The sequence below is a fragment of the Lissotriton vulgaris genome, chromosome 10 (assembly GCF_964263255.1).
Source record: "Lissotriton vulgaris chromosome 10, aLisVul1.2, whole genome shotgun sequence".
In the NCBI taxonomy this organism is placed as follows: domain Eukaryota; kingdom Metazoa; phylum Chordata; class Amphibia; order Caudata; family Salamandridae; genus Lissotriton; species Lissotriton vulgaris.
Genome location: NC_141698.1, coordinates 457,652,863 through 457,671,268, shown reverse-complemented (window position 1 = coordinate 457,671,268; position 18,406 = coordinate 457,652,863). Strand labels below are relative to the sequence as shown.

General features: G+C 45.5%; 1 protein-coding gene across 1 annotated transcript in view; it reads left to right on the top strand.

Moving 5' to 3' along the window:
- The window catches only part of CFAP70 (cilia and flagella associated protein 70), a 1,103,282-nt gene that overhangs the window by 75,617 nt on the left and 1,009,259 nt on the right, over positions 1–18,406 (top strand). The window contains exon 2 of the mRNA XM_086941320.1: positions 8,532–8,621. Coding sequence (XP_086797446.1) covers positions 8,544–8,621 — 78 coding nt within the window. The 5' untranslated portion in view covers positions 8,532–8,543. The remainder of the gene's footprint in view (positions 1–8,531; positions 8,622–18,406) is intronic.

Here is an 18,406-nt window from a genome sequence, read left to right as displayed (position 1 = left end):
ACCACACAGCTCCACCGATGCACCCACCACACAGCTCCACCGATGCACCCCCAACACAGCTCCACCTACACAGCTCCACCGATGCACCCACCACACAGCTCCACCGATGCACCCACCACACAGCTTCACCGATGCACCCACCACACAGCTCCACCGAGGCACCCACCACACAGCTCCACCGATGCACCCACCACACAGCTCCGCCGAGGCACCCACCACACAGCTCCACCGATGCAGCCACCACACAGCTCCACCGACACAGCTACAACGATGCACCCACCACCCAGTTCCACCTATGCACCCACCACACAGCTCCACGGACACAGCTCCACCAATACACCCACCACACAGCTCCACCGATGCACCCACCACACAGCTCCACCGAGGCACCCACCATACAGCTCCACCAAGGCACCCACCACACAGCTCCACTGATGCACCCACCACACAGCTCCACTGAGGCACCCACCACACAGCTCCACAGATGCACCCACCACACAACTCCACAGATGTACCCACCACACAGCTCCACAGATGCACCCACCACAGCTCCACTGAAGCACCCACCACACAGCTCCACCAATGCACCCACCACACAGCTCCACAGATGCACCCACCACCCAGCTCCACCGATGCACCCACCACACAGCTCCTCCGAGGCACCCACCACACAGCTCCACCGATACACCCACCACACAGCTCCACTGATGCTCCAACTAAGCTCCACCAATGCACCCACCACACAGCTCCATCAATGCACCCACTAAGCTCCACCAATGCACACACCACTCAGCGCAACCACAGCATTACTCAGCGCAACCACAGCATCACTCAGCGAAACCACAGCATCACTCAGCGCAACCACAGCATCATTCAGCGCAACCACAGCATCATTCAGCGCAACCACAGCATCACTGGTTCAAATATGTTCTTTCAATGTTTCAAGCTGTTTTCAAGCTTTCATGCTTTATTACAAATCACAAAAATATGTTAATATTTCACTTCTGTTCTTGGATTTTCGTCACAATAAAAAACACTGAACATAATCTTCACAAAATTTATTTACAAAAGTTTAAGCTATTGCCATTGCCATTGTTATTTGTAATATCAATACATCTAAGTCACGTAAATACACAACATGTTGCATTACAAATTCTATACGTGTTTGCGAAAGTTATAACTATTGGCATTGTAAATGACAAAGCTATTAATTTAGCTATTTTAAAAAATAACACATAAATAAAAAAAATGTCATTTATAAGACTAATAGCTCAAACTTTCCTAATGCGAGCCCTATTGCATTTCCAATGCTTGTTCTAAACTGGTGTGGTGTTCTTTTGTAGTGCTTACATTGGATTACTGTTGTTTTTTTCAAATGCTTTACACACTGCTTCTAAGATAGCCTGACTGCTCGTGCCAAGCTACCAAGGGGGTGAGCAGGGGTTATTTTAGGAGTGTAACTCCCTTATCCTGACTAGGAAGAAGGGTCCCTACTTGGACAAAGGTGCAAGCCCTTGCCAACTCGAGACCCCCATTTCTAACACACAGTGAACACAGAGAGCTGCCTCTATCTGAAATTGTGGGCAACCCCTTTGAGCAACGAGCTTGAGAGCAAACCAAAGCAGTGGAGACGGGATAGGCCTATAAGGGGCCAGATCCATTTCTGCTCATTCATAACATGACCTCCCTAACGGCTGAAACTCCACATACTCCCAACACCACTCCTTTTCTAACCCTCCCACATGACAGCAAGTAAGGGGAAGAAAGACCTCTTGGTCAGAGACTTATTCCTCAAGTCCACTGGCTCTGGTCCTAAGACCCCCAGCAACTTCCCTGGAGCCACAAGCCTCCGCAGAAGCTGGCAATACTGAGGCCCCGCTCACCTGCACTTTCATAGAAATGCTATTTGCTTTGCTGCGGGATGACTTGTAATCTATAAAAAAAGAACTGGCTCAGGAACTTAGGGAGGTGAGATGGGATGTGGACACACTGGGAGACAGAGTGGACACTCTAGAGGCGCACGACACAAGTAGAGACGAAGAAATCGAACAGCTCCAGCAAAAGGTGACCGGTATGAAGGACCAACACCTACACCTGCGAACGCATGCCGAGGACCTTGAGAAACGCTCTAGACACAACAATATTCGCATCAGGGGGATTCCAAGTGGAGCGGAGAGTCACGGCATCGCTTCCTTCTTTCAGAGATCTGTTTAGAGCAATTCTGGAAGCCTCCCAGACTTGGAGATCAAGCTGATTCGTACCCATCGCATCGGCCTCAAAAGGTCTGCCTCCGCACCCCCTGCAGATATCCTTACCTCTGTTCATGATTTTCCGCTAAAAGAGGGCCTCCTTAAAAAATCCAGAGATAACAATCTGGTACAGTTCTGGGGACATCAGCCTATTCTGTTCTAGGACGTTGCCACCTCCACTCTTCAAAAAAGGAGAGCATTCCGGCCGATCACATCACATTTTCGCTCTATTGGGGTCTTGCACTTTTGGGGACCCCCATTTTGGCTAATCTTCCTCCTAGACAGAAAGATGCATTAGATCCGCTCACTGAAGGATGCCCGCCAACTACTGAACATTACAGCCAACTCCCCTGGGGGCTCCCTTCACCTGCTGTGGCGGGCAGAGACCCAGGAGCCTGCAAGTGGAAGACTGTGGTGTATGCAGCGGCCCAACTTTGCCTCGATCTAGAGACAATAGCAATTGAACATCAGGTGGTGCTGGCTGCCCTTGGTGACGATATCCACCGGACCCAAATATCCAGAGTAAAGTTGCTACATGCAACTTTGACTCTCCCTGGTCCCTCTTTCTTATTAGTCAATAGGGGTGGTGGGCTGGGGCAGGGCGGAAGATGGGAGGAGGCGTTATTGATCTCTTTCACCCCCCTCTCATGGGTCTCACCACCCAGGATGTTAACAATGTTTTTCTCTACTATTTGATTAGTTAGTTGTATAAATTGGGGTTTGTTGCCCCCCACTTCTGAGTTCCCCTGGGGTAAATTTCTTGCCCATCTCGTCACTCAGTCACTTCCTCCATAAAGTCCACCTCTAGACCTTTGGTCACCAGATGTTACATTCCCCCCGAACACCGCATTTCCATAGACTGCCTTACGAACCCCACCAGATGTCATAGAATCTTAAGACCATCACTCTAAATGTAAAAGGCTTCAACAATCCAGTCAAAAGATGTGCCATCCTTTCCTATCTCAGGCAGTCCAGTGCCCAATTTTGTCTTCTTCAAGAGACTCATCTTCTTCCTGGAGACACTCACCAGCTTCGTTCCAGGGCATTTCCTCATCAGCTCTTCTCATTCTAGTCTTCTAAGTCCGCAGGGTTCGCCATTCTGATCTCATCCACCTTCCCCAGGAAAATAGGCTCTAAACAGGCAGAGATCAGGGGTGGGTTGCTGACCCACTCCTTTACATTAGGCTCCCACACGTTCACAGTGGGCTTGGGCCACACCCCAGACAAAGGACAAGAAAACTTCCTGATAAAATCGCTGATCGAACTTACCCGATCAAATGACTGGAAGTTACTGCTAGGGAGTGACCTGAAAATTGCTTTTGACAATACTGCAGATAGATTGGCCCAATTGAATTCGTATTTCTTTTTTGTGAGTTGCGTCAGTGTACTTTGATTTGCGGTGTCCCTGATGTGTTGAGTCTCTAGATTTTTGATTTCTTTTTCAAGCGGCGCAAGTTGGGCTCTCGCCTCTCTGTCTCTTCTCACCTTTATTTCTATTAGTACCCCTCTTACTGTTGCTTTGAGTGCCTCCCACACAATGCCGGGGTTTGTGTCTTGTGTTCCGTTGTCTGTGATGTAGTCTGCGATGGCTTTCTTGATTTTGACTCTGTCTTCATGTTTGGCTAATGTTGTCGCCATCTGCAGGTTAGATGTTCATTATGTCTCCCTGCCAGGTGTAGGCTGATACATGCGTGAACTGATATTGTTCTGGCCGCTATGTTTGTGTGTTCGGTTAGGTGAGTGTGGGTACCAGAGTTGAGAATGTAGTCTATTTTGCTGTAGGAGTTGTGTGGGTGCGAGTAGAAAGTGTAGTCTCTGGTGTCGGGGTGCTGTAGACGCCATGGGTCTGCTAGGTCAAATTTGTTGCAAAGGTTAATTAGCGTCTTGTGGGAAGTCGTGGTGCGTGTTTTAGATTTGGCCTGTCTGTCTAGTGTCTGGTCTAGTGCCATGTTGAAATCACCCGCAACTACCATCATGTTATTTTGGGGGCTGGATTCTAGCTCTTTCGTCACCTTCTCCCAGAATGGAGTGTCATCTGTGTTGGGTGCATAGATGTTGGCTACCAGTATTGTCTCCTCTCTTCTTTTCAGCTGCAACAAGGTAAAAAAGTTCTGGGACAAAGTGTTCGAATTCACAAACCAAACACTAAACTGCACCCTAAAGAAAGAGTTCTGCACTCTAACAGCAGCACACATGAAAACCGACATCAGTACACAACAGGACAGAAACCTCTTAGACTTCCTCCTAACGAGCGCCACGAACATAGTACTAGCCAACTGGAAAGATACCTCCAAGGCCATATTTAAGGGGTGGCTAAACTGGATAACATTCTTGAGAGGAGCAGATAGCGCAGTTCTAAAATACACTCCGTGGAGAAAACCAGAGAGCTGTGGTCCTCACTAGACATCGCCCTAGACCCTTTCAAACCACCATAGACACCACCCACTCGCGCACCTGCACCTAAAACAAAGTACGGTACCTCAGGCCGATCTCCAACCAGCAGACAACAACTATATGTTTTATGTTTCCATGTTATTTGTTAAAGAACCAGCACATAACGAAGAGTGTCAAGCCCAACGCAAAGTAGACACAGATATGTCAACCAAGAGGGCTCTGTAACCAAAAACCCTACAGACACAAACAATTTGCTCAGGACTTGTTTTTGCATGTGCCAAAATAAGCGAAAGAGACCAACAGCCAGTCATTTTTGTATGTTTTGTATTTGTATGCTCCATGTAAATGAAAAGACAATAAAAATATATTTTTTTAAAAGATTGGCCCAATCACAGGGCCAATCCGGGGCATACTCTAGTGATGGGGCACAAATGCAAGTGCAAGTGGGCCAGGTGGACATATGGAGAACCCTACATCCCTCGGCCAGAGAGTACACCTTTTATTCCAACTTCCATAAAACTTATACAAGGATTGATACCTTCCTCAGCAACCAGATAATGGCACCCCACATCCAGCAGGCTGACATACAATCCTGCACACTATCGGATCATTCGGCGTTGACACTAGATCTTTCTTTTCCCTCCTCTCGCCCACCACCTAAATTCTGGCACCTTAGAGATACACTACTACACTGTCCTTCAGTGATCCAGCAGATCTCCCAAGCACTGCAAGATTTTCTAGACACAAACAATAACCCAAGACCCCTATTGCCTTTCTTAGGGGCACTTTGAAGACAGTGAGTAGATGAGACTTCATCACAATAGCTTCGACCGAAAATAAGATAAGTCGGGACAAGAGAGAACTCCTTACAACACAGGTGCAGGAGCTGGAATGTATACACCAACGGACCAACCCTCCCAGATCTGGTGGCAGCTTGAGGCTGCTAGAGCCCAACTATCTGCTTTAGATCTAGACAGGGCAGAATTTGCGATGCTCAGATTACAACACACTTTCTACACCGGAGGCAACAGAAGTAGGAAACTGCTGGACAAAAGATTGAGAGCACAGAGACAGGCATCCGGGGTCTCATCAGGGACTACTGAGACGGGGTGGAACACAACGAAGACCAGCAGATTACAGAAACATTTCACCGATACTACACAGGGCTCTACGGGGCGCAAGACCTCCCTCTAGACGCCCCACCTGGCTATATTCGGGAGGCTGCCACCGCCAGATTAATGCCGGACCAGGCTGAGTCATCAAAGGCTCGATCAGAATAGAAGAAGTAATTTCTGACATCTCTAGACAGAAACTGCTTAAGTCACTAGGCATTGATGGGTTCCCCTCACTTTTCTACAAAACATTCTACATTATCCTGGCCCCCATTCTCACCAGAGTCTATAATGCGGTGGAATCTCTTCAGTGCTCCCTCCCACCATGCTGGAAGCTTCTGTGGTTGTCATACCTAAACCTGGTGGGGACAAATGCCAATGCGCCTCCTATCGACCATTCTCTCATCTAAATATAGATCTGAAATTGTTCACCGGGATCCTGGCGTCCCGACTGTCCCGGCTTCTTCTGGCCTGGTCAATCCCGATTAGGCAGGTTTCGTACCCAACAGACAATGTGCCAACAATACCAAGCGGCTGCTCCATATCATAGACAAAGCACAGAGCTTCGACACCGAATGCATGCTCCTCTCCATCGAAGTGGGAAAAGCGTTCAATAGAGTCTACTGGCCCTATTTGAGATACCACACGCTCTATCATGGCTGGGTCAGGTAGCCGCAGTGAAAATGACTATATTACCCAAAATATTATACCTCTTCCAAATTCTACTGTTAGACCCTGCAGGCTCTCTGCATTCCATGCAACGAGAGGTAGAACGGTTTATATGGGCAGGTAAGAGACCCCGCTTACATTGAGAGCTATGCTACAGATCCCCGGGAGAGGGAGGTATTGGGACACCAAACGTAAAGGAATATTTCTGGGTGGCACAGCTGAAGACATTTGTGGAGTGGTCCTGCGCTGAATCTGAAAAACACTGGCTTTTTATGGACAGAGCAGTTGCAGGGCAATCATTATGGAGGTTTCCTTTCCTTCCCAAATTGGCACGCCCTAAAAGCCTCTACCTATCACCCATTACACAAACCCCTCTCACAGTATGCGACAGAGTGGCCAAGAAAAGAGCTCTAACTTCATTTCCCTCACCGCTAACGCCTATAGTGGGTAACCCAGATTTCACCTTGAGGTGGGGGCTTTTAGCCAGTGGAATCAAGAAGGCCATCGGACTATTGGTCATTTCTTTGACGAGACTGGCCCGCTGACCTTCGAGTATTCCCGTTCACATCAAGGGCCCCTCGAAACTGAACAATACTGATACCATCAGATTAGACACTGGGTGATGCACTCAGTAGTCCGACCCCAAGCCCAACGCCTTCTCACTCTTTTTGAGAAGTGGTTGCTATCCAAATCTTCCGACTCACGTCTTAGCTCTAAACTGTACAGCTTACTTTGCCTTTCCTTAGCAGCTACTAAATCCCTGGGCCTAAAAGCATTTGTGTACTAGTAAGGGCATATTCGTGGAAACAGCCGCGTTGGTGGAGGAAACAGTGAAACTTCTGCTTCCTCACAATGATGTGCACCCCCCTTAGATGAGCTGCCTGCATGAGGAGAGAGATAAATGGGATGTGGCCTAGGGCGGGGGGGATACTATTTTAGGGGTTTGGGCTAAAGAAGGGCTGGAGGACATGGGATAAGCGTACGGGTAGTGTATTAGAGTCTAGAGTAGGGGAAAGGCTGGGGGCAGAGAAGGGAGTGCCGGGGTGGTGTTTTAAGGTTTATTGTACGAGAAGGGCTGGGGATAGGGGGGTTACGCTGGGGTAGGGTTTTAGGGTTTAGGACAGGGAAAGGGCTGGGGACGGGTGGGGGGGTCTCATAGGGGCATGCTTTTAGGGTTTAGGGCAGGGTAAGAGTATTTTTTTGAAAGGGTTGGACCAGAATTAGGGTCTAATGCAGGTCAGGGAAACCTTTGCCACGCATATGCCTTTAACATACATTCTTTTAAAATGAAATTCGTTGTAAAGGCATGCATAGTAAAGGCATATTTGTTGAAATACCATGTGTGGTGAAGGTTTGCATTGTAGTGGGATTTGTGCTGTAAAGCATCTGTGGTAAAGGCATGCGGTACAACGGAATGTGATGTAACGTCATAGGTCCCAGCAGAAGTGATTAGCCGCACCTCCATTCTTCCGCAGACTCGCACACACCCGGGCAGACTACCACTATTGATATTTTGAAAACTGCAAAGTTGTCAACCTTATTTGTATTATAACTGCTCTCTTAACCAGTTTAGTTCGTACATAGACCAACGCCTTTCCATAAACATCAACAAAGTCCTGAATGTTCCTAAGGATTTCAATGGGATCACTTGCTATCACAACTCTATCACCCTCAAACTTCAGTAGCATCACCCCACTAGCAAACCTGCACCAGATCCTGAAAATGAGATCACCGTTACTACAGATTCCTAAAGCCGCCTCTTAGGAATCTGCGAGGACTTTCAAATGATAGAAAATAGGGTAAGGGAGATATTGTTTGGTGGATTATTGTAACCAGAATATTAGTGATCTTTGGGTCATTTCCGGTGTAAAGGCCTGTAAGCCATTAAGATTAAAAGAAGGCTCATTGACTTGTAATTTAAAATTGTTTGTTAAGTGATTTCATGCATTGCCTTTGAAAGTATCTCCTCACGCTATGCTGGTTGCATTGAAAGTGAAATATGCTTGGAAACCTTCCCTTATTGTTTTGGCCACAGTATTGCTCTGAAGTGTGAAGCCCGAATAGAGAATATGTTGTCTCTTATTCTACTTCGTGCTCATTTCTGCAGAGATCTTGTACAATGGAGGCGACACAGGGAGAGAAGAAACCCCGCAGCAACGGACCAGTGCAGATCACAGTGGTGCGAGGAAATCATCTGGTAAGTTAGGAGGAGCTGGTGAGAAGAAGGAGGCCTGAAGGTGCAAGAAGACTGAGTGATTTCATCACAGATCTGATCTCCATCTGGATGTGACATAAAGGTGTTCAAAATGCCCTTAAAATGTAGAGCCCACACAGAACGTGTGTTTGTCTGTTAGTGAGTCAGTAGTATATCCGTCTTCTGCATGGTATTGCCAAAAAAGGAAACTCTGTCACCATTCACTATTGTCGGGCTTAAAAAAGTCTGCTTTTGTGGGTGGATACACACATGGGCATGACTTATAGGTGCACAAATATAATGTTGGGGGACAAATGCTCACAGCAGGTACAGTAGGTATGACCTGTGTATTCCCAGCAAGATAAACAGCCCTTGTAAGTACTTTTCCTATGATATTCCTGCACTGGGTGGAGACTTTGTAATTGGTGTGCTGTACAGAATGTTCTATTTGTGTACCTGTAAAGGTATACCCAGTAATGGGAAAACCAAGATGAGGCACTCAAGGGTTTTTGTAGCTTTGGTCACTTTGTTGATGAGCTACGGTTGCACATTTCAGCTCCATGAGGGTCCATCTATAGATAACAGGAAGAAAGCCTCCATCGCTTTCAAATAAAGCCCGAGACCTGATGGGCCTAATCCCAAAGGGCAGCGCACTGAGTAGGAGTGAGGTTCATAGTTCACTACACTTGTGTTCATTTCAGCCATTGGTGATGCGACAGCAGCATTGGTATGGTAATGCAAAGTGCTGGTGAAGGGCAGGGGCACCAGAAAGATCTCAACATTTAGAGAAGTCTTTATCATGTTACACATATTTCCATCATAAACTGGGTATATTTCCAAACTTTATTTTACTTAAATCTGCTTATAATTTGATTACTTGTCATCTCTACTGTAATATTCTGCTAATTGTTGGCATCAAAGCACTTTACAGAAATGTGCTGTTATTGTACAGGGCTGAATGCTGTTGAAACTTCATTTGGGTGTTAGGGTTACTGCACAGTGACTATGCATATGTACCAGGCATGGAGTAACTCGATTTCCGTTTTTCCAAACTTGTTGAAGTGCCCTTGCACCGTACAGGGGCTGTAAATTTATTGAGGCCAGGAATCTTCGGACTCACCCTAGCTCTGTGGACAGGTCAGTTAAACTTCCTGCATGCCGGATCTGGCTGCCTGGGTGAGAGGACTGTCTCAAGGGTTTGAGACTAGGAAGTAGTTTGTCTTGTTCCTTCCTCCCCTCTGCCTTTCTTGATGAAATGCTTTAATGAGTTATGTTCTTACTCCTATTTTAGTATTTATAATGCATTTAGATTTTTGCCCCAAATTAATCTACCTTTTCGTTATTTTTGGTGTCACAATTTGATGGCTTCTTGTAAATTTGAAAGGGATTTGGGGGCAGATGTATCAAATGATTATTTTGCGCAAACACTGCGATTCAGTAAAAAGCAGCGTTTGCGACAAAAAAATCGGAAATTGGAATGTTTCATCTAAAACGCATCGCAATATTAAGGAATCGCAAACTTTGCGATTCCTTAATATTGTGTAAGCATTTAAGTAATCGCAAATTGCTATTCCTTAAATGCTATGTAAGAAGCAATTACGTTTTGCGAATTTACACTAAGAAATCACAAATTACCACCAACTTGTAGTTGGTGGTAATTTGTGAATTCTTTTACAAATGCACTTTTTGGCATTTGTAAAGGTGCAATGTGGCGCTCATACATGCCCTTAGGGCATATATGTGCGCCATATGCGCACACATGTACATTTCAGGGGTGCAGCAGGGTGTCCTTAAGACACCCTTGCACCCTTGAAATTATTCTCAATTTGCGATTTGCAAATTGTGAATCGCAAATTGAGAATAACTTCCCATTCCTTCCTATGGGTCTCCTGGCCCATAGAAATGAATGGGAAATTATTCCTTAATTGCGATTTTGAGAGGGAGAGTACCAGCACTTCTCAAGAGAATTGCAATACTTTTAATTGGAGAGTACGGCACTCCTCAGAAACAAGCAGGTACTCGGTACAGAGTACCTGCACTTCTATTTTTCCATTTCAAGCACTGGCCTTGGGTGATCCTTGGATCTTGTGGCTCACCCTCCGAGTGCTTGCTGGAAGCCCTTTTAAGTGAGCATCATCACCACATTAAGGATTCACCACAGAGAATGGATTTGTGGTGCTCTCCACTAAGTGGCAGCATTCACCTTATTATAAATGGCTGGTACATTCTATGTTTGAGTGTGTAGTGGTAGACAAGATCTGAATAAACTAAGTAAGCGTAGGTACAATTAAAATTGATTCTAATAAGTCCCTGAGGCCGCCTCAAGTTGTTTTAAGCTACAGGAAAAAGGAGAGATCTGGGGAAAGAGAAGGATTGAAGGGTCACATAAATAAGAAGTAATGAGGTGCGCCAAATTACTCCTACCTCATGTAGGGTTGTCATCTGGCTGGTATTTTAACTGGCCCGGCCTGTACTTTTATATCCATACCAGTAAAAAAAAGCATTTGAAATGCAATAGGTCTTGCATTTGCGAGAGTTTGAGCTATTTATTGGCATTGTAATGACAATGCCTTTATTTGTGTGTTTAAAACGTGTACTTTGAACTTATACAGGTACATGCATCAATTTTGCTTTTTGCGATTCCTTAATTGCGAAAAATAAGGAATCGCAATTAAGGAATTGCAAAATGCAATGCATCAAGAAATCACTAAATAAATTGCGATTTCTTAATATTCCTTAATTGCGACTCGCAAATTGCGAGTCACAATTAAGGAATACCTCCCCATTCATTCCTATGGGCCTAGCAATGGGATTAGCAATTAGCGAATCGCAAATTGAGAATGCGATTTCAAGGGTGCAGGGGTGTCCAAAGGACACCCTGTTGCACCCCTGAAATCAATCTGTGCACATATATTGTGCACACACATGTTCTTAGGGCATGTGTGTGCACAACATGAAACTTTGAAAAATGCACAAAAGTGCATTTTTCAAAGTTTTCCCAAATTACCATGAGGTTCAACCTCATGGTAATTTGCTCCCCCTAATTGCGAAATCGCATTTTTTTTTAAGTTTCATGCATTGCATTTAAGGAATCGCAAAATGCGATTCCTTAAATGCAATCGCAATTTGAGAATTCGCAAATATTTGCGAATTCTCAAATTGCGAGGGCCTTCACCCTTCATGCATTCCAAAAGCAGATTTTGCGATCGCAAACGGCCGTTTTTTGCGATTCGCACCGTTTACGATCGCAAAATCCTTTGATTCATGTACCTGATAGTCTTTGTTTACGAGAAGCAAAGCTGGCAGTTCTTCAAAGGTCCAGTAGGGTGTGGTTTCATGAGATCAGAGACCCAGTACTTTGACCCAGTAGTGCCTTTGAAGTGGGGATGACTTTAAAGAAGGATTGTTGAAGTGCACAGAGGTCCTTTCTTCCCAGCCCTAGCTCCAGACTATCAGTAGGGCGTAATCTGCCCTTTGTGTGGGGAACCGGCTTGGCCTATTCGGGTGTAAGTTTCAGGCCCCCCCCCCCTTCCTGCCCAGGAAGAGCTATCAGAATGCAGATGAGTTCTCAGACACACCTAACTATCCTGTGTTTATGGCTGTCTAGAGTGAATGCACAAACTGTAGCTGTCACCCACTCCAGACGTGTATTGGAGACAGGCTGCAAGTACACAGAGCAGTAAGAGCAGAGAAATGTCCACTTTCTAAAAGTACAATTTCTAAAATAGTAATGTTAAATCCAACTTTACAGGTAAAGATGATGTATCATTACTATTCCAAACATATAAAACATGACACTGCTCCTGCTTTGTAATCAGGAATTACAGCTTAAAAGTGTATTAAGGAATTCCCAATGTTAACCGATGAGAGGAGTAGCCCTCACAGTAGTAAAAAACGAATGTAGGTGTTTTTCACTACCAGGACATGCAACACTTAGAAGCACATGTCCTACGTTTTATTTACACAGCACCCTGTTTTATGGGCTACCTTAGGGGCTATGTGCAATAAAAGGGAAGTTTAAAGCTTGGTAAAGCGCTTTAAATGTCAAGTCGAAGTGGCAGGCCTGATTGCATCATGTATAGGCCTCATTCTGTTTTGTAGGCTTTGTATGAGACCTGTTCAGCAAGAGCTGGATTTGCAATGGAAACGGGTAGAAGGCTCATGGGAAGATATGGTTCATGTCACAAGGCGCTTGAAACAAGCTCTAATGTGGTGGAGGATTCCAGCAAACCCCTAATGTGGTTGAGGATTCCAGCAAACCTAAATGCAAGTCTTTTTTTCTGCCAATAACAGAGAGGTTATTACTTACCACGGATGCGTCCATTGAGAGGTTGGGAGCTCACCTCCAAGATCTTTCAACCAAAGGCTTACTGTCAGATGCAGGGAAGAGGCTGCACATCAATAAGTTGAAATTCTGTGCCATAAGATTAGGTTTACAAGCCTCCCTTCCCAGATTGGCAGCTCAACCAGTCCTAGTCAGAACAGACAACACAACATCCATGTTCTACATAACCAAACATGGAGGCACACTGTCCAAGATGCTTTCTGAAGAAGGGCTGCTGCTGTGGAACTGGGACATTTCTCACAGGATAGACAGTGCTGTGGAACATCTGTCAGGCTGTCAGAACGATCAGGTGGATGCACTCAGCAAGAAATGTCGGATTGTCACGAGTGGGAACTAGACCAGAAACAGGTGGATTACATTTTCAATCAGTGGATTCAACCCTCAATTGATCTGTTTGCCACTCCATCAACAGGAAATGCCTGTGCTTCGCAAGCAAAGTTTGGCATCCAGGGACGATGGGCAATGCTCTTTCGATCAATTGGTCCAAGATAAGATATTTGCCTACGCCTTCCCTCCTATTCCCCTGATCCCCCGGGTGTTGAAGAAGGCGAAGATAGTCCATTGCACTCTGGCCCTTATTCCTTCATCGTGGCCTCCCTAGGCGAGGTACTGCAGTTGGCAGCCCGTCCATCCATTCCTTTGAAGGTGCATCCCAGGATATTGTTCAAACATCATGAAGTGATGCTCCATCATGGTCCCAAGTCACTGAATTTGACAGTATGGTACTTGATAACCTAGAATTTACCCATTTCAATCTATCTCGGGAGTGTAAACAGATTCCAGTGCAGGCTCGAGCTCCAGCGACCAACAAGACTTACAACGCTAAATGAAAGCATTTATGTGTCAGGTGCAAGAATAATGGTCATCATTCACTTCAAATAAAGCCTTCTCAGATCCTTCCATATTTGTTATGTTTGGCCAAGAGTGGTCTCAAATATTTATCAGTCAGAGTCCATCTGGCTAAATTCTTGAGATTTAGAAATACTGATACATCAAAGTCTACTCGATTTTCCCAAAGGATCATTAAATAGTTTATGAAACGGCTCTTCAGAGCATTTCCTCCTCTTTAACATCCCCCGGTTCCATGGGAGCTTACTACAGTCCTCAGCCAGCTGATGTTACCTTGTTTTGAGCCTATATATAGAGCAGACTTAAAATTTGTCTCATGGAAGATAGCACTACTCCTTGCTCTGACATACGCAAGGAGAGTGGGAGTGATTCGGCATTTACCATCAGCGAATACTTTCTCCTGTTCATTAAGGACTAAGTAATACTCAGAACAAATCCTACATTCATTCCTAAGGTGCCTACTGACACCCATTTTAATGAGCCTGTCATTCTTAAATCCTTCTTTCCCAATCCGATCTTCAACAGCAGGGAGATCATTACATTTGCTAGACTTGCGCAGATGTCTCAAATTCTATATGGACAAAACAATGAACATACGCACATCAGACCAGCTATTTGTATCATTTGGTCAACCACGAAAAGGTCAAGCCCTGCCCAGACAGGGGATAGCTTGTTAGCTCTCAGCCTGTATTCCTTTATATCATCCCAAAGCCAAGCGTCCTCTCCAGGGAAGAGTGAGGGCGCATTCCACCGAGGGTATGGCTTCATCTGCAGCACTATATGTTGAGGTGCCTTTGAAGGACATCTGCCATGAAGCAATTTGGAAGAGCAGTCATACATTCACAAAGCATTACTGCCTAGATGTGTACTCAGAAGCTGACACAGCAGTGGAACAGGCAGTTCTGAGAAACCTTTTTCATTGAAAGTAGCCTGCTTCCCGCTTTATTGTATTTTATAATGTGTGCTGCTTGATATTACGATTCAAGCATGTGAATATATATAAAAGATCCAATGTTGGAGAAGAAATGTTGTGGGGCAGAATGGCGGACGCAGCGGCGTCCGAGGGAGCAGCAGCAGTGGTGCTCTCGCCGAGATCGCTTCCCTTTGCTGTTTGCTTTTCTTTTTCCAGGTTTTAATATGGAATTACGCTACGCTACGCGGAGTTAAGTGGAGCCCTCCAGGAGTATTATCGGAAATAATTTCATTTTGTGGAGAACTCACTCGATCCTGTTAACATCCTGCCTTTCCTGCCGTTCCTGGAATGAGGCTGGACTTGTGGTGTAGTCTTCGGCGCTCATTACAGCTTGCGTGGCTTTTTCCAACCGTTGATTCCACTCGGCATTGGCGGCTCTGGAGGACGGAGCGGACTACAGCGGCTCAGAGCCACGAGAGGAGCTGCGAAAGGAGCTGCGAACGGAGCTGCGAACGGCTTACAGATTGTCATCAATCACCTTTCAGGGAGGCGCGGTCCCATTTACGGCTGAATCAGGGAAGGAGCGGTCGAGGCAGGATGGCCTCCGGCATAACCTCCAAGACCCAGAAGCCAAAGACCCAAACAGCCACGGCAGCTGCGGAATTGGATCCAAGGCAGAATCCGGGGCTGATTGAACGCAGCACTATTCCCACTCCAGGTGACACTTTGAATAATCAAAATCAAACCTCTGCACCCGATGCATCTGATGCAGGCGCAAATTCTTTTTCTGAATCAACTGAACTCGCTCCCGCACAAACAGTGCTAGTGGATTCTGGGACATGAAGGACTGGCGCGATCCCCAAAATACCGGGGATGTTTAAAAAGAAAAAAAAACTAAACACAGATAAAGGCAACCAAGTAACTGGCGATAATGTGTTAACTATTGACAATGCAAATGTGTCTCAGATGAGCGCATCTACCCAGATCTCCGTCTCTCCGTATGTAGGGAATGTTGGCAATGCTGGTGATGCTGATAGTGTGGGGAGTTCCGGTATTTCAATTGAAAGATCAAAACCGGCTCATGGAAAAGCTTTTTTAGAACCGCCCCTTCCTTCTACAAACTTGGTCTCTGGTTCTTCAACTTTGCAAGACCTTCCTGAGTTGCTACCTGCTGGGCTCAACTTACAGGAGGCGCCGACTCCCTTGTTTGACACGGATTCCGTTGATTCGGCCGGGAATTTTTACTCCATGTCGGATTTGTCTACTACCCTCTAGTCAGAGAGTTTAGATGGAGATGCGGAGTGGAGGGATCATGTGAGCGCCAATAGTATGAATAGCTCAACACAGGAATTACGCATCTCTGTCGGAGAAGAGGATGGTGATACGGATGGGTCACCTGAAAGGCCAGAATGGGGTGCAGAGGAAAATACAGTAGTCACGGTACAAGGTGACAGTGTTGGCTCTCCACAAATTATGCCTGAAGGCATTACAGACATTACAGAGAGGCCTCAGATTCCTGAAGTTACATTGGGCATGTTATATCAGGTTATGCTCCAGCATCGGGAGGAAACAAGAGCTGAGAACTTGCGCACTCAAGGTGCAGTCCGCAGGCTGCAAAACAACTTAAGACGTGTGGCTAAATCTTGCAATGAAATGACTGCTAGAGTTGTAGAGGCTGAAGGCAGGATCTCGGCGATCGAAGATACGATGATCCAGCAAAACTCACAACTGTCCTCCTTGGAAGGTCTAAGGGATGAGATCAACTGGAAGCTTGTTGACTTGGAAAATGTATCCCGGCGTAATTACTTAAGAATCCTGGTCATTCCCGAGGGGAGTGAGGGAGGGAATGTCAGGCAGTATGTCAGCAAGCTTTTCTTGGAGGCCTTTCCAGAGCTATCCCACTGGAAGTGGGATGTGGAACTTCAACGGGCTCATAGATTTCCCTTTCAGAAAAACACTAGGCTTGATACAAATCCCAAACCGAGAGCCATACTGATCTCTTTAAACAACTTTCTGGCTAGAGAGGCTCTCTGTGATCTTGCCAGACCGGATCGAAAACGGAGGGGGAAAGGCCTGGAATTTTTTGTTCGCCCTGATTACTGTCATGTTACCGTTCAACAGCGCTGGCAATTTCGCCAGCTAATTCCATCCTTTCAGGCCAAGGGGGCTCAGGCCTTTCTCCTTAACCTCGCAAAATTGAAAGTGATTTATAAAGAGAGATCATATTTTCTAACGTCTGAAGGGGCTGCTAAAGAGTTACTAGCCTCATTATGATTCTTATTTATCCTATCTCTGGTTGGGGTTGACTCTCTGTTCTTTATTCGATGTTTCTATGTGTTTGTTTTCATTAGGGAAAATTAATCAGACGTATATTTAATACTTTTTGTTTTTCTGATCATGATACATTCTGTGAGTGTAAAAATCTTAAGGCGAGGGGAAGCGACCCGCGTGGCACAAGATGCTTCTCACTTCATAGATGTCAGGGACTATTCAGTCCCTTTGCCCTTTTTGGGTTGCGGTCAGGGAGGGGGGGGAGAGTAAAGGGGGGGGCACTGGGTGGCAGGGGAGGGGTCAGAGGGGGAAAGCAAGGTCAGAAATGTAAACTTGAAGACGAATTTCAAGCTGAAATTGAATCATAAAAAATGTATTTTTTCTAAAGGGGAATCACTGATGAATATAGAGTCACCAGAGGGATTAATGCTATTTTTGTTGAATAAACCATCAAGATGGGTAAATTGAGGATCTGTTCCTGGAATTTTTGTGGTCTCAATAATAAGAAAAAGAGGGGGATCTGTGCACAAATTGTACAGAATATGCGGATAGACTTATTGTGTCTTCAGGAAAAGCACCTCACATGGAATGATAGGCAGCTATTTAACGATCTCGGTCTGCAATTATTAGGCTGTACTCGCCAAGGGACCACTACAAAAGGGTTGGCCATTCTCATGAGAAGAGGATTGGGGTGTCTCAAACGTACTAAAGTGGATCAATATGGTTCTGTTCAATCTACTCCCCAAATTCGGATGATCCGGATATTCTGAATTTTTTAAGTCTAGAATTAGCTGATTGGCCATCCCATATAATTATTTGCGGTGACCTAAATATTCATCTGGAAGGCGGGCTGGATTTATGGGGGCCTCAGTATATTCAGGCCTAAAAAAAGACATTTAAGGCATTAAGAGGTCTAGTAGTGGAATTTGGTTTGTGTGATGTGGGGTTTGAGAAAAATCCTTTGTCACCGGGTTTTACATTCTTTTCCGCCCCACACCAGAAGTTTGTCCGGCTGGACTATTTTTTTGTTACTGCTGGCCTTATTCATAATACTTTATTTGAGACATACCCTCGAATAATCTCAGACCACAATCCAGTGCTAATAGAGGTGAAAACAGAGGTTGTTGGTATAGCAGCAGTGAGACCTTTGTCCTTCGAGCGGAAATTGTTGGCAGATCAATCATATCTAGAATATATGGCTAAGTGGATCAGGGATTTTTTGAGTTTAACAGAGGAAGTGCTTCTGTTGAAAATGTCTGGGACGCTTTTAAAGCCGGGGTGCGAGGAGAGACATTAGCATACTCGATCAAGAAGCAAAAAAATACTCGGAATAAACCTAATGTATATTATCAAGCGGTAAAGGAATGGGAGGAAAAGTTAGTTACTGCTATTAGTTTATCACAAGATGCA